The 14,821-nt window shown below is 47.7% G+C and overlaps 1 protein-coding gene across 2 annotated transcripts; it reads right to left on the bottom strand.

The window, feature by feature from the left end:
* Positions 1-3,485: 3,485 nt before the first annotated feature.
* Positions 3,486-14,361, bottom strand: NASP (nuclear autoantigenic sperm protein). Of its 2 annotated transcripts, XM_009287307.1 has the most exons (13): positions 14,312-14,361; positions 13,341-13,451; positions 12,699-12,779; positions 12,428-12,525; positions 8,853-8,935; positions 7,856-7,941; positions 7,644-7,717; positions 6,375-6,563; positions 5,943-6,109; positions 5,440-5,493; positions 5,275-5,346; positions 4,134-4,265; positions 3,486-3,644 (listed from the first exon to the last, which is right to left on the bottom strand). In XM_009287307.1, the coding sequence occupies exons 1-13, from the start codon at positions 14,359-14,361 to the stop codon at positions 3,591-3,593; spliced, it is 1,251 nt and encodes a 416-aa protein (XP_009285582.1). In that variant the 3' UTR covers positions 3,486-3,590. The 2 variants fall into 2 exon arrangements, with proteins under 2 accessions (XP_009285582.1, XP_009285583.1); XM_009287308.2 differs by lacking the exon at positions 4,134-4,265 and having other exon boundaries at positions 3,491-3,644.
* Between the last annotated feature and the right edge of the window lie 460 nt (positions 14,362-14,821).

Genomic DNA, 14,821 nt, shown 5'->3' with positions numbered 1-14,821 from the left:
CAGGGATGGGTGCTGGGCTGGGACATGCCACGGGTGAGGAAACGGGGCGTCACAGCCACCACAGCTGGATCGGGCCCAGCCTGAACCAGGGGGACCCTCTGTCCTCCCCCACTGCACTGCACAAGCAGCCCTCAATGCTTATTTTGTCAAAGCCAGGAAAGTTTGTATTATTAAGCATTTTTTTCCCCCTTTTCTTCCCATTTGCCTCTGCGAGGTCGGGGTGTCCCAGCATGGGGACCGCGCTGAGCCACGCCATCTCCTCGTGCTTCCCAGGCTCCCGCCGGCCAGGCGGGGACAGTGGGGGCCGGGGCGAGCACAGGGGGCTCCCCTGGGGGACGTGCTCACCCCCCGCGAGAGGGCCCTGCTCCGCATGGCCGACCCCGCTTCCAGGAGGCTGACAACGGAGGTACGGCGAACCCCACGCCCCTGGGGTGGGCACCAGCACCCGGATGGCTCCCTACGCCCCCAAGCCCCATGGCTGGTGGAGTCCAGTCCCTCCTGCCTGTTGCAACCCCCTGTGCAGCAGGGAGAGCCCAGCCGGCGGCCGGCCCCACTGCAGGGGCGCGGGCGCGGGGCGCGGGCAGCGGCCACAGTGGAGGCCCTCGAGCACCACATGGCCAAAATCCAGGCCAGGATCCAGCAGCTGGAGCAGCAGAGAGAGGGTAGTGCTGGCATGGGTTTTGGGGTGATGGGAAGGCACCGATGGGATGCACTAACCCGTGGGGAGTGGGGCTGTGGGGACTGTGCTGAGTCCCCATGGCCCCTCACCATCCCACAGATCTGTGCCGGCAGCTGGCAGCGCTGGGGACCAGGGTGGCTGCAACCCCCCACCCTGCACAGGAGGAACCAGAACTGAGCCGGGCCCCAGAGGTGCTGCAGGATTATGTCGGACTGCTGTTACATGGAGGGTGAGCCCCAACTGGGGGGACAGGACTCTGCACCCCTCCAGGGGAGTGCCCAGGGAGCAGGGTGCTCTCCATCACAGGGCCCTTGGCCCCTCAGCCTCCCCGTTTGCCTGTTTCCTCCCCAGGGCCACCTTCTACCTCGACACCCTCCTGCCGACCGCTGGGCCACTTGCCGCGGAGGCCAGGTGAGGCTCTGTGGGTGGTGGTGGATCCAAGCTGAGCATCCTGCCGAGCCCCAGCAATGGCTGATTCCGGGGCTGTGGCAGGGCACTGCGACTGTCCTACCTGCGCGCTGGAGGACACGACCTGGCCATCCTGGACCAGCTCCTCCAACTCCAGGTGGAGGCCACAGTGCTGGAGAAAGGAACCACGGAGCTGCGCGGGGGCAGGAGGATGGGTAAGCCCCAACCCCAGCTCTGGGACCACCCCCCAGCAGGGACCCTGTCTCCACAGCCGGCAACTGAGGCACCCCCGGCTGTGCCAGCAGAGCCCCACGGCACTGGTGCGCGGGGCCCGGATGCAGCACTGCTGGCCGTGGAGCTGGAGAACCGGCGGCTGGAAGATGAGCTCCTGGCACTGAAGGTCAGGAGGGAGAGGAGAGCTGATGCCGGTAGGTGACAGGTCCCAGGGAATGGGGCAGCCCCCACCTGCACCCCACAGCTCCCGGTTGCCTCTGGGGTTGCAGCTGTCAGGGCCCCTGGGCTGCCAACGGCTTGTGCAAATATGTGCAAAGGGATTGCTGCAACTGCACAGCCCAGGGTGGGTTCTCCGCACTTGCCAGGGGGCCTTGCACGGTGACAGCACTGGGACGGGGGGGACAATGTTCCCTTGGACATTGGGGAGGAATGGGGAGGGGAGAGTCACTGCAGCAGCAGGAATGGTACCCCCCAGTGACTCTGCACACCAGCCCAGTGGGGTGCCAGGGGAAAGGGCTACTGAGGGGGAGGTAAACCCTGTGGTGAAAAGTTCCCGTCCCCCAGGCTCACGGGCAGCCCAACGGCACGCGGAGGAGCTGGCCCAGCTCCAGGCAGAGGTGGGGATGCTGCGATGCCACACGGAGCGGACAGGGCCACAGCTGCCCCCCGCAATCCTCCCAGCTGCTGTGGCCCCCCTGTTCCCACCAGCTCTGGCCACACCAGAGCTTTTCACGGTAAAAGAGCCTCGTCCTGGGGCTATTTCCAGGTCTCCAGAGGCGACAGGAGATGGGGTTGGGCTGCTGACCCAGATGGGACGATGAGTGTGGCGGTATGGGCTTGGGGAGATGATTCAGGAACTGCTGCCTTGGCCATAGCTGGGGACACGGGTGCCCCATGGAACCAGGGCCACCAGGACAGGCGGGTCGTCCCCCCCAGATGCCAAACCACAGGCGTGGTTTGCTCTGCATGCCCAACGCCATGTGTGGCATGGGGTGGCTGGGCAGCTCCTGCCAGTGCCTGTGGCAGGACAGGGCTGGGACACCCCTCCTGTTAACACCCCTTTTCTCCTTTCCCAGGAGTCCCCTGGGCCAGCGCTGGGGACAGGCAGCCCCACAGCCCCTGGTCACCCCCACATCCCCCCTGGCCTCCCCTTCACGGCCCCGGAGGACCCCCGGGAGCCCCCAGCACAGCACAGACCTCCCCGAAGGTAAGCCAGGAATGGGCCACGTCCCCGCAGCACTCCCTCAGCCCCAGCATCCCCCGGCGTCCCTTCACTGAGATGGAACATGAAACTGGGGCTTTCTTAACTATACGTGCGATGAAGGGATGGCAAAATTTGTGTTACAGCTGCAGGTATGGAGGCTTGGACCAGCTGTATAATTGGGCACAACCACTTTTTTCCCTTTCCCTACTTTCCCATCACAAGCCTTTTCTAGGGGAAGCCTCACAAGAAGCGTCCATGGCTCAGCCACAGGAACCAGCAAACCCACAGCAAGATTTCTTCTGCCACGTTGGAGGCCATGCTGGGTGTTTAATAAACGGTGTCAGCCAGTTGCTCTTTGCTTCTTCACCTTTTTTTTTTTTTATATGTACATATAAACACATGCACATTTGTCCCAGAGCAGCCTCCCAGCCCCGCTTGGGCAGATACAGGGACTCAGGCTGGCTCAGGGGCTAGCCCTGTCAATGTGAGGACCCATCACCCCCCTGCCCCCCCACCAGCTCCTCATGCATGACCATAGATACATAAAGGGGTAAAGCGGAGGTTGAGCAGAGCTAATGCTGCACATCAACGGTGTCCTGGCTCCTACGAAGGCTGCGGGGGCCAGACAAGCTCTTATCAGCCTTCCCCAGCATGTTCTGGCTGCTCAAGGCACCACAGGAACCTACACCAGGCTCAGCCTAGAAAGAACCAGAACACAGCCAGAGCTATGACCATGGGGCTTGCGCCCTACCCCATAGCCACGACTGCAGCGAATTCCATTCACCCCTCCTCTCCCACCCTCCTCCTTCCTCATTAGGCAGATGTGGAGGGAAAGGCTGAGGCTAAGGGGACAGCGAGGCCAGTGCTGCGCCAGGGCCGAGACCTGCACCCCAAGGGCAGTGAGGAGCAAAGGCTGGAGCTTGTAACAGCAAGAGGGTGAAGACAAGGAACATTTGCTTACAATCTTTATTGAAGTCATACAAAAGTTGCCAAAAAGTGAAAAAATACACTATATACAAAACCATTTTCCTTGTAAGTAGAGGAGTGTCCAAGGTTAAAGAATTATCATACTGTGCTTTCAACTGCAGCCCCTGATTCTGCTTGTGGCCTTTTCTCTGTCTAAAAGAAAAGAAAAGGTTTTGTTTTTAAAAAACCAATTCATGCAGCAGTTCAAAGTTTCTGTAATTTGAAGACTTTACTGACTGCGTGTGCTTTGCTGGTCTCCAGAGCCCAACACTATTCTAAAATATTGACGTTAACAATCATAGCCCAGGTGACAAGTATTAAAACCCGGGAGTATTAAAAAAAATACTTTGGGGGAAAGGCCCTGTGCTGTAGTTCAGCCCGACTCCAAGACCCAGAACACGTTTCTGTCCCACCCCACAGGCTGCACGTCTCCACAGCTGGTGTCTTTCCAGCCCACACAGTGTCAGACACCACAGTACAACACGCACCCTGCCAACTGGGGAATATTCCCCACCTCATCTGGGAAGCTTTATGAAGACCAGCAGGCAATAAAACCAGTCCATCCACCAGGCACAAACCTGTGCCTGAACAGAGTAAAATAAATAAGCAAGCACGGCACAGACTCCTGACTCAGCTGCCCACCTCCTCTTCCATTTTTTCTGCAACCTCATTTCCACTGGGGGCAGCATCACCACCACCACCATTGACAGCCGGTTCTGGTTTAGATTTCTTAGCTTCATTGTCTCCCTGTTGAGTCTCCTCCTCTGGTTTCCTCTGAAGACAAAATTGTTTAGTCTTCACTATGTACAAATTAAAGTTTATTTTTTTTTTTTAGAAAGTTAGCATCTAGATGTCATTGCACGTTATCTACTCAACCTCTACTTGCCAGATTCAAGACAGATACTTCAGAGCTTTGGTTAAATCTTAACGCTTTACTGAAGCTTTGGTATAGAGGTCTCAACCACAAAGGATTTCCAGTAAGACATTACGTAGGTGCCGGTTTCTATAGTGCTGAATTATCCTTAGTTATAGCTTGGCACGGAAACATGCGACTGCTGAGCCAGGTAACAGTTACGGGGGTAGATTTAGGGCATCTGACACTTACAATCACCTCTGTAAAGCAGATCAAAGTTGCTCCAGGCAAACCTGAACTGAGAGGCTAACGTAACACAGGCCAGGCTGTGCCACAGCAGCATACAAAACAAAAACTCAGATCCCACAGGGGATAATTTTAGTTGTATTTGCAAACAGTTCTAGAAAAAACCATATACCTTTAAAGGAACCTAGTGCTCAGTACATTTTATTATCTCAGCGAGAGGCAGTTTATCATTACTACCATTAGACTGGCTTTGCTATTTCTTAAGTCCAATTCTCCGTTTCCACTTGGAAAGAAGGGAACCCAACTCAGCCTGGTTGCTCGCCCTTTTCTTAAGATCTGTAGGCCACCCTGCTGCTCTTGCAGGTCCTCAGCAGAGGAGGGCACTTGTTCAGAGAACGCCTGCAGAAGCCACACAACTCAGCTCGGAAGTTAAACCAGTGTGGGTCAGGCGGGGTGCTGAACCATCAGGAAGTAGTCTCCTGGAGGCTGGATGGTTCCCAGACTGATTGGCTCCCAGTGGAAAGGAGTTTCATGCACTACTTCTGTTTTTTACTTTTAGAGTGCTTTTTCCGTTACAGAACTAAGCTAAGAAAAAAAAGCTTCAAGCCAAGAAATCCAATTATACAGAGCAAGCCAGTGGTACTTTAACAAATTGTTTGTTCAACTAGTCATTTCCGGGCTCACCTTTTTCCTGACCAGGTGAGAGATGTCTGTAACACACTGAGATGCACCATCAGCTGCTTTTCTGACTGGAATCTGTTACAAGACAGACACTGACACGTGAGTAACAGCAAACAGTAATCCTCAGAGCAGACAGGAATTCTCAACATCCATCTTAAATTAACTTACTGTGGAAACAGAACCGCTGTCTTCACTTTGTGCAAAGCCAGATGTAGTTCCAACCTTAAGAAAAAGCAGAACAACAGTGGAACGAATTCCGGCTATCTATCCACACAAAACCGTACATGCTAGTGTAGAAAGGGACAGAAAACCCAACTCCTTCATGTCTCGACGCTGCATTCTGCTCCTACGCTTACACACAGGACAGAGAGACGAAAAGCTCGCATAGCGATGCGACACTCAGTCCATTCCTCACATTTGGCTGGCCTACCATTTCCAGCCCTGACACATTCAATTGCTATAGAAGCCTGTCACGTCCCAGTTTAGTTTGGAACAGTTAACGTCAGTGTATTTACTAACTATCCTCTCTTTAGATGTCTGCTGCCTCAGTTTCCTTCTCACAACCACCAGCCCCCGATCTGCACCATCCAGTCTGAGCTCTTCCCATTACTGGTTTACTTCAAGCCTCACTGGAAGAATGTTTGTTTAAAAGGAAACAGCAGGACACTAACCAGAGTTGCTTTCAGTGCCAGCTCAGCTACTCTTACGCTCTTTTGAGATTCCTTTGAATCTTCTATCTTTTCTTTAATTTCAGGAAGCAGTCCCTTCAGTTCTTCAATCTCCTTCTCATCTTCAGGGGACCCACTTTCCGTCTTCTTTATTCGTTCAGTAAGCATTGCTAGGATGAAACAGTTATGGCAAAAAAAAAACCTCAAGGCAAAGCAGCTGTCCAGTTATCAATACCCACAGAGGCAAGTGTCTGCTGGCACACACTGTTCCAACAATTCTGATTATCGGTATAGCCTGTTACCAGTTTCAGACCGGCAAACATTTGCATGGCAAGGTAATACGCATATCTAACTACTTTTAGGGCAGTTTAACAAAGCCTGCTTTGACTTGCGAAAGCTCTCACATTCACTAGGCAGTTTGAGAAATCCACTTACCCATTCTCTTGTCAATGACTTCTACGGATTTACCAAACTGCAAAACTGCCTCATCGAACTGGCTGTTGTAGTGGTACGCCAGCGCCAGCTGGTAGTGACTCTCAGCTAGCAGGCGGTCATGAGCCTCCAGGTACTTCTGCTGCAGGGCCAGGCAGGCCTGGAACTCTTCTATAGCCTGCGTGTAGTTTTCTATAGGAGGAAGCCGTAAGGTCTTTACAAACCACACTCTCATCCAAACAAGCAAGATCTAAACCCTTATTCTGTTACTCTGTATTTTATTGCACTTTATATAGTCTGAAAACAGAACCACCATTGCGTGCAGCAGTTGAGTTCAGTGACAGGCTGCTTTCAGATTACCAAGTGACACCGCTCACAGTCCAACACTGTCCCCCCCTGCACCTCAGAAAAAGATTGTTAGAGTCCAGTTCCTCTAGTTCTCTCAAGAGCGCCTTGTCCATTCGCAGCAACACAGTAAACTAAGCAGCCAAGTCAAAACCAGGCACGCAAATCCTGCTATTTTTACCTACCACCACAAGTTGAGTGCAACTGGAACCTAGAGCTAAGGGCAGTCCCCTGCTACCTCCCAGTCAAGCTCTCCATTCAACGGATTCTAGTGACATAAACACAACTCTCATTTTGTAGCCCTTGTCCAGAAACCTGCCACGTTATTTCCAATGCTTGCCATAGAAGAAGATTACACCCTACTTGGGTTTAACAAGATTAAAACACGTTTTTAAACGAAGGGCAGATAAGACACTAGAGGGCACAAACCCGAGTCTTGCTTCACACTCCTTTTTTCTCGTGCATAACACATTAGGGTCTTTCCTGACCATACCCTAGTATTTTGGAAAGTCTAAGAGAGTCAACCCTTTTTTATTTGCAGTCTTTATGTTCTGGAACTGCCATGGTACCAACACCTCCCATTGAGCTCAATGACTCACTACTTCAGTAAGGAAAGAGTCCTTCTCCTTTTCTGAAGCTAACCAAACCTCGCCTGTAAAGCGGAACACAAGGCTGGTTTTGATCCGGTAACACATTACTACTTACTCGAAGCTTTCTTTCACTGCTCTAGAAAAGCATGGACTATCCTGCTTAGGGCACTGACTTGTTCATCCATTGATTCTAAAGCTTCTCACACGGCTGCACTATCATAATTAAACAAAGTGTGTTTTGCTTTCATCTTAGCCTTAACTCACCTCCGCTCATTTTAAAGTAAGAAATAGAGAAGGACAGAAAGTGGAACTGTACTTGAGAATTAATATTACTTACCAGATTCAATGCTAACTTCTCCTAACTTTAGATGAGCTTGAGCTGCATGGAGCTGAGCTTCTTTTGTTTCTTGTCTAAATCAAGGACAAAAAAAAAAAAGCAGTTTTCAAATCCTGATCAGAATATGCCACATTCACATAATTGCTTATGCCACCCCCCAGTTTCCAATGAGTTTCTCTAGCAGATATCCAAATTAGGACTTAAGCCTTTACCTCTTGTAGATGACTTTTGCCAACTCCAGCATGTCCCAGGCTAGCTCAAGATTTCCAACTTCATCCTCCTCGCTTTCCTGTAAAGACTAGAAATGCATTAAAGATTAAGTGACTTGGTTACATATCACATCAGACAACACTAAGTTTCTAAGCAGTGTTGTCAAGGAATAGATTTATTTAGGAGGTAAACAGTTTACCACTAGAAGGAAAAAGAAGAGAGAACATGCAGAAGAGGTTATTGTATCAACTGAGACTTTGCCTGCAGTGAAGATGTTTTAAGTGGTAGCTTACATTGTTAGTTGATATGGCCTTAATTTTTTTTCCAGAAATAACAGGGCACCAAGCACCAATCTCATCCTAAGAATAAGATTTTTTTTTTTTGAAAAGGTGCTATTTAGATGAATCAAAAGCTAAACAAAGGAGGTGATGTTCCACTTTTTTTCAAATGAGCTTTTGAACTTCGTTAGAATAGTCTGAGGCAGAGACAGATATTCTATTCAGGACAGTCATATAGCATGCTTAGTACCACACTCTAATAGGCTTCAGATTTTTCCAGGTGTTTTGATTGCTACGTCAAGGAAAGGCCTCAGATTTAAACAGCACTACACTTCCCACTAAATTTCCATCCCAATCATGGCTTATTGGGCTGGGTGTTCAACATGTGTAGCGAGACAACAACAAAACAAGCGGAAAATAAACTGTTACAAGTAACTAACTTTAGTGACAAGCTAAAGCAACTCTCCCTGCCTGCCCCTGCATTTCCCAGGCTGCATTACTCATCAGTGGACTGCCCAAGTTTACAGACAGAGCTGAGCAAGATACTACAATGTGTACTACGCATAATGCTGACCCTTCCTTAGGCAATACTGGTTTTCAAGTCATTTCCTACATAGGACTAAATGGAATGCAAGTGAGCTTTTAAAAAGTCATTAACATGACATTTAGACAAATACTGCATTCTTCCATGAGCACCGATATCAGAGCTCAGCAGTCTCACCTTGTCTTCCACTGTCAATTCATTCTCCTTATCATCTTCAGCTTTATCATTTTCTTTATCTTCCTCTTCAGATTCTTCTGTTTCTACAAGGGAAGTAGATGAATGAGAACACTTGTTGTTACTACGCTTGCTTCACATGGAGTCAGGTAGAATACATTACATCCAGCCCTTACCCTTCCAGTGACAGGTTAGATGTGTGATGCAAGAAGAGTACAGATACATTAAATTCTCAGCAGCAGCAGCCATCTTGCTGAAAGTGTTAGGCACTGTAGACTAAAGTAGTTCCAGGCTACCTTAAGTCCTTGTTTTAAGTTTAACGTCATACTTTCCAGAACACAAACTTACCTAGAATCCAGTTCTCACAAATGCATCATGAACTCCCACGGAAGCCATGGGATCCTGAGCAGCCCTGGAGGTACTGGTCAGTTGCTGGACTTTATGCTACAGATAACAAGTGTTTTCAGCAAGATAGCTGCCAAGCTGCGCACAAATAAGACTGTTTCTGAATTCATGTTCCTCATGTCAGACATTTAAGTGGCAATGTTATTAATGAACCCGCTATTGTGTAGCACTGATCTGACTTCTGATACTGTGTAGGAGCGTTGCATGATCTATTCTACCAGTAGGAAACATTTTTGGAAAATGTGCGGTGAAGGAGTATGGCTAATAATTTTACAGCATTGGTTGACTTGCATGCTGAAGTTGCACATTTAATTCCTAGATCGTGACCACTGACTAATTCCGGAATAACAGGACCTTGATGGGGTGGAGACTAGAGAACCCATGAGCTCATTAGTCTAACTCCCAAAAAGCACACACCTACCACTGAGAGGGCCAAACCTGTAAGTATGAGGACAGCTTGATCAAAGGTAAAACAGAAGAGATGTTAGGAAGTTAAAATTTAAGTAGTGGGAGGAGTCTGGAACAACACAGCACCAGACCAGGATGTTCAAGAGTATCCTCACGCTAACAGCGTTGGGGGAAAAAAAGCAGCAGTATGCACACATAAGCAGCCTTTCACAGGATGATGAGGAGTGGATAACTACTCTTAGTTTACATTCAGTCATACTCTGTCCAGACAGACACCTTGTTAGGCAGCTGTTCCACCACTGAGTGTTGACTGTGCTCAGCAGTACAAATCCTTTCAGTGTCCAGAACTAATTTAGTCCGAATATTTGCCACTCCTAAAATAAGGCTCTTCCTGTGAAGCTGAGTTACTGACAAGCAAAGTTTCAATTATTAGCTCATCAATTAACTTGTGCAATAGAAAGCATTGGCCTACTAAGACCATGCAAGTAATACTTCAAAGTGTACAAGTTTTACTAGGTTACTTTAACATAATCCTGAGAACAGCTATAATGAAGCAGGGAAGCAGAATGGCAGAAAAAGCTAGATAGCTGGAAGACTGTACTAGATCGTAGCAATAAGCCTACAGGTTCCAGGGCAAATTAAGTTTAGATTTGCCAACCAAATTCTCACTTGTAATTACCACCAGAGAGACTCAAATGGAGAGTTCCTTCCCCCCCACAAAAAGCAAATTTACTATTTTGTTACGTGTTCAGCTGTTCTTATTTTTCTGTTTTTTTATAACCAGAGGCAACTTGTGCTTCAAGTTATTTCAAGGTTAGTGCAATAAACCCAGACACATGCAAGTGAACATCCATTCAGTATTCTCCACCAGCCTAGCCATTACTTACACATTTCACAGGGCTGTAAGTTTGCTTTCAAGTAAGATTTGCTTTGCAGTTAGTTAAGCGTTAGTCTAGAGAAACTGAGACTATTCAACTATTCCTTGAAACTTTACTTGGATGTAAAATCCTTCAAGAGCCCCTTTACCGTGCCTTTTCCTTATTCTAAGGCAAACAGAAAATTCTGAATGGAACATTTTTCACCCATTGTTAGCCAAATCCATCAAGTCATCCACCCACAAGTACTTTTCTCCTCTCACTGTTACCTTCTCCCTCTTCCATCAGGTCATCTTTCTCTTCTTTTTCTACCTTAGCACCTTCACCCTCTTCCATCAGGTCATCTTTCTTTTCCTCTTTCTCTACCTTAGCAGCTACTTCAGCCTTTTCTTCCATGTCATCAGATGGCTCTTTGCCCTCTGTGGGCACAGGTTCCTTTGAGGACTCTGCCTCTTTAGATTCATCTGTTTTCTCTTCTGCAGCTCTCTCTACCGGCTCTTGTTTCTCCTCCACCTTCTTCTGTTCAGCTGCCTCTGTTCCCCCTTCTGCAGCTTCTTTCTGCTCCACAGCAACTGCTGCCTGCACTTCTGCTGTCACTTGTGCTACTGCCTTCTCTTCCACAACTGCCTCTGCCTGCCCTTCTACAGCCTCTCCCTTTTCCACAGCTGGCTCTTTTTCTGTTGCTTCTGCTGTCTGCTCTCCCGCCTCTCCCTTCTCTTCCACAGCCACTTCTCCAGCTTCAGCCTCTTCCACAGCTGCCTTTGCCTCCTCGTCCGACACTTCTGTCGTTCTCTCCTTCTCCTCGGTTGCCTCTCCTACCTTGTCTTCAGGCACTATCTTCTGCTCTTTTTCCACTACCTTCTCTTCCACAGCTGCCTCCTCTTTCGTAGCCTCCTTTTCCACAGCTACCTGCTGCGTCTGCTCTTCTGAAATTACTTCTTTTTCCACAGAAGCCTCCATCTTCTCTTCAAGCTTTACATCCTTGTCAGCAATTGCTTCTTCTGTTGGTTTTTCTTCTGTGATCTCTTTCATGTCAACATCCTCCTCTTTGATTTCCTTCTCAGATAGTACTGGAGACTCTTCTGTAGACTTTTTGGCCTCTTCTTTTTCCCCCATGGCGTTATATACCTGTTCTCTCAACTCCTCCCTTGCTTCTTCTACATGATTGAGGAAGCATAAACATTTCTTCGAGTTTAGTGATAAAGACATTAATGGGCACTGACAATACCACCCTCAGACCCTCCAGCGTGTTGGTTTGTCATCAAGTTAGATGACATTCCTAAAAGCTCCATTTTCAAAGTACAAGGAATTAGGACACAACCAACATAGTAACTTGAACTAAGCAAATCCCTTCCCCTTCCCCAGACTGCATTATTGCAAGCGGCTGCTCAAGCAGTGTGCAGTTTTGCGCGCTAGCGTTTTTAGTCACAGCTAAGCAAGAGGTGCCAGTGTTTTAATAGTCTGGATTGACAGGAATTCCTGTGTTATCTCCAGCTGCAGGTAGTATAAAACAGTTACTGTTCTTGGACTTTTTACAGAGACTCTGACCTGCCCTACTACACACACTGTACTGCTAGAAGGTTACACAAAGCAGTTCAAGTTGACTGTGAAGCTTAAGAAAGCAAGTTTGAATGCAGTGTTTCAGGACACAGACACCTGGTGACCCTTTAACACATGCTTTCAGTGACCAGTTCCTTGCAGAAGTTTTAGAGGTTTTGTTCAATCTTTAAGCAAGATTAGAAGAACAAAAAAAAAAAAGTCCATTCAGGCTGCTAAGAGTTTCAACAGAATGATTCAGGCTACCCGAGATACCGATGGACTGAACTTGGGATCGTTTAGACAAGAAACCCAGCTCAGTGCCTCCACGACATGGCAGACAGCTTTACATACCATCAACAGTCGGTAACGCAGAATCATCTTCAGCTTTTTCTCCTTCCTCTTCAACCTGCACCCCTTCTAAGGCATTTCCCAGCACACCATTTTCCATTCTAAAGGGAACAGAAGTTTGCTATCCCTTAGCTTTTGTAATACCATCATTTTAACTGCACAAGCTGCAATGCCATGGCCCATCCCACCCAGTGCAACTCTGCGTATATGAAGTTCTAGTGTAACCCTGTCATGCCAGGCAGACTCCTAATTAAATGAGAAACTGTTAGCATACCTTGCCAACTCCAGGAGAGATTTTCCATAGTAAAAAAAGGCTTCTGCACACTCATCCGCTGTCTCACCATATTTTTTACCCCTACAAAAGTAATGAAGAATTATTTGCCTGTGCCTACAAATTTTGATACGTGAACTTGAAAGCTAAAAATTCCTGGACAGGAAGAATCAGTTTCTTAGCTCGTCTCCCATTGTTTCAAACAAATAACGAAAGCTCCTCTCACTTAGCTAGATGTGGCTCTCAAACATCCAGCAAAGCAAACTAATCTAAAACCCAAAGAGGTATCACCCTCAGAGACTGATCAAGACTAGTAAACAAGTTACTAGCAAGTAACACTATCCCATTATTTTCATATTAAGAGACATCAGAACCACACACTGCAAAATAAAATATCAAATTCCTTTTCCTCATTAGGGAACTACACTGGCAATTACTATCACAAAAGCTGGCTAAATTGCACACCAACTACAGTATTGTCCAACACTTGAGTTAATTTAAATAGTTTGTCCTCTCCTCAGTTTTATTATAAATACAGCAGCATATGCAAGGTAAAAATCTCCATCTTTCTTGTATAAGCCACATCAGTATAGTCAAGCTGAAAACCAAGCCCTACAAAAACACACAAAACATTCTACTACTCACAGTAAGCTCGCAGCTTCCTGGAACGCATTAACAGCAGCTGGAATATTTCCCATTACCAAGTGTTTCTGTCCTAAACCCAATAGTTTCTTTGATTCTCCATCCACGTCCATACTGGAGAGGGGGGAAAAAATAAAAATAAATCAAATACAGGATTCTGTTAGTTTCCATAGTAATTTCATATCCGGCTTTCAAAACCTAGTCAGCTTTATGCAAGAGTGAGTTGCATACATTACGCTGGTTGGAACTACTGGGCTGGGGGGTTTTTTTTCGGGGAAGGGTGGGAGGTTTGTTTGGGTTGGTTTGTTGAAATCTGGACCAACTTTTAGTTCTGATGACCGAGGGCAGACAGGTTAATTTTAAGTAACCGCTGCAAGAAGCGGGTATCAGAATCTGGTATGACAAAGGATGCCAAACAATATACTCTAAGAGTTGCACACCAATACAACACTGAGTACCATACAGTGTTTAACCAGACTCCGATGCTAGCTAAGCCAAGAAAAATAAGAATAAATCCAAGTTATGACTTCTCATAGCACAGCACAATGCATTTGAGAAGAATGATAGATGCAAATCTTAGTTTCAACTCAGTGCATCTCACACAGCTCCATTTCCAGAAGGTCCGTCCCAGCCCAGCACCTTGGACTGGGACAAGAGGAGCTGCCCACAGAGGAGTACTACTACGTGCTAGTCAAGTATTTGTACCTCCCCAATGCTTTTCCCCAGCACTAACTCACAGATCAAGAACTTCCTAAACAACAGCTGGTATCTGTGTATTTATTAGTCCTTGAAAGAGTTTTGTTGCACTAGATTTGTGCAGACTACTGGTGAGCACAAGTTTTCAGCGTCTACAGCATCCACATCTGTTAAACTTTGAGCCTAACAGCCAATTTGAAGGGTGACCTTTTTGTTTCACTCAATAACCCCTGGATTTCGCATTCTTTGGTAACTGATAACTCCAACTCCCACCTCACCTGTCTGTCTTGTCTGTGGATGTGGAAGGAGCTGCCAATTCCTCTTCCATCCTGCAAACAAAATATTGAATAAGTGTTTATAACAGGCCACCCATTTCGTGACAGGAACCGAGCTCTCGGAGGCGTGAAACCAGAGCCAGGAGTGGTGCTTGCTTTCAGGTGTTCAGCCGTCTAGAGCTGGTTCACCCTGTTGGCTATCTTTTGGAAAAACCTGTTAGTTTCAGTTTTGTTTATTGTTTGAATGAAAGATTGTTAGGAAAGAAGATGCTTTTCACATTCAGGTTAGATCAGAGTAAGCCTGGCCAACAGGTCTGCTGTCTAAAAAACCAGGAGCACCCACCCCTGCCAGCTTGCAGCCACTGACCCACAAGCACCCTGCAGCTCAGAGCTATCCCCACGCAAACTTGCAGCCCGGAGCAAGCCGCAAAGCACAAGATCAGGTGTTTTGCACCGCGTTTCCAGTCAGAAAACCGGGGATGTGCCTAAGGCGCCCGTCCGCGCAGCTCGGGG

Source organism: Aptenodytes forsteri, unplaced genomic scaffold (genome assembly GCF_000699145.1).
Source record: "Aptenodytes forsteri isolate BGI_AS27 unplaced genomic scaffold, ASM69914v1 Scaffold119, whole genome shotgun sequence".
Classification (NCBI taxonomy): Eukaryota; Metazoa; Chordata; class Aves; order Sphenisciformes; family Spheniscidae; genus Aptenodytes; species Aptenodytes forsteri.
The sequence above is the reverse complement of the archived record's forward strand: the minus strand, read 5'-3'. Positions and strand labels throughout refer to the sequence as shown.

Coding starts and splice junctions, on each gene's coding strand:
- NASP (XM_009287307.1), bottom strand. CDS start 14,361: ATGGAAGAGGAATTGGCAGCTCCTTCCACATCCACAGACAAGACAGAC. Junction 5,347..5,439: donor ACAGCGGTTCTGTTTCCACA/GTAAGTTAATTT, acceptor GTCTTGTAACAG/ATTCCAGTCAGAAAAGCAGC. Junction 4,266..5,274: donor CTCACCTGGTCAGGAAAAAG/GTGAGCCCGGAA, acceptor TTTTGTCTTCAG/AGGAAACCAGAGGAGGAGAC.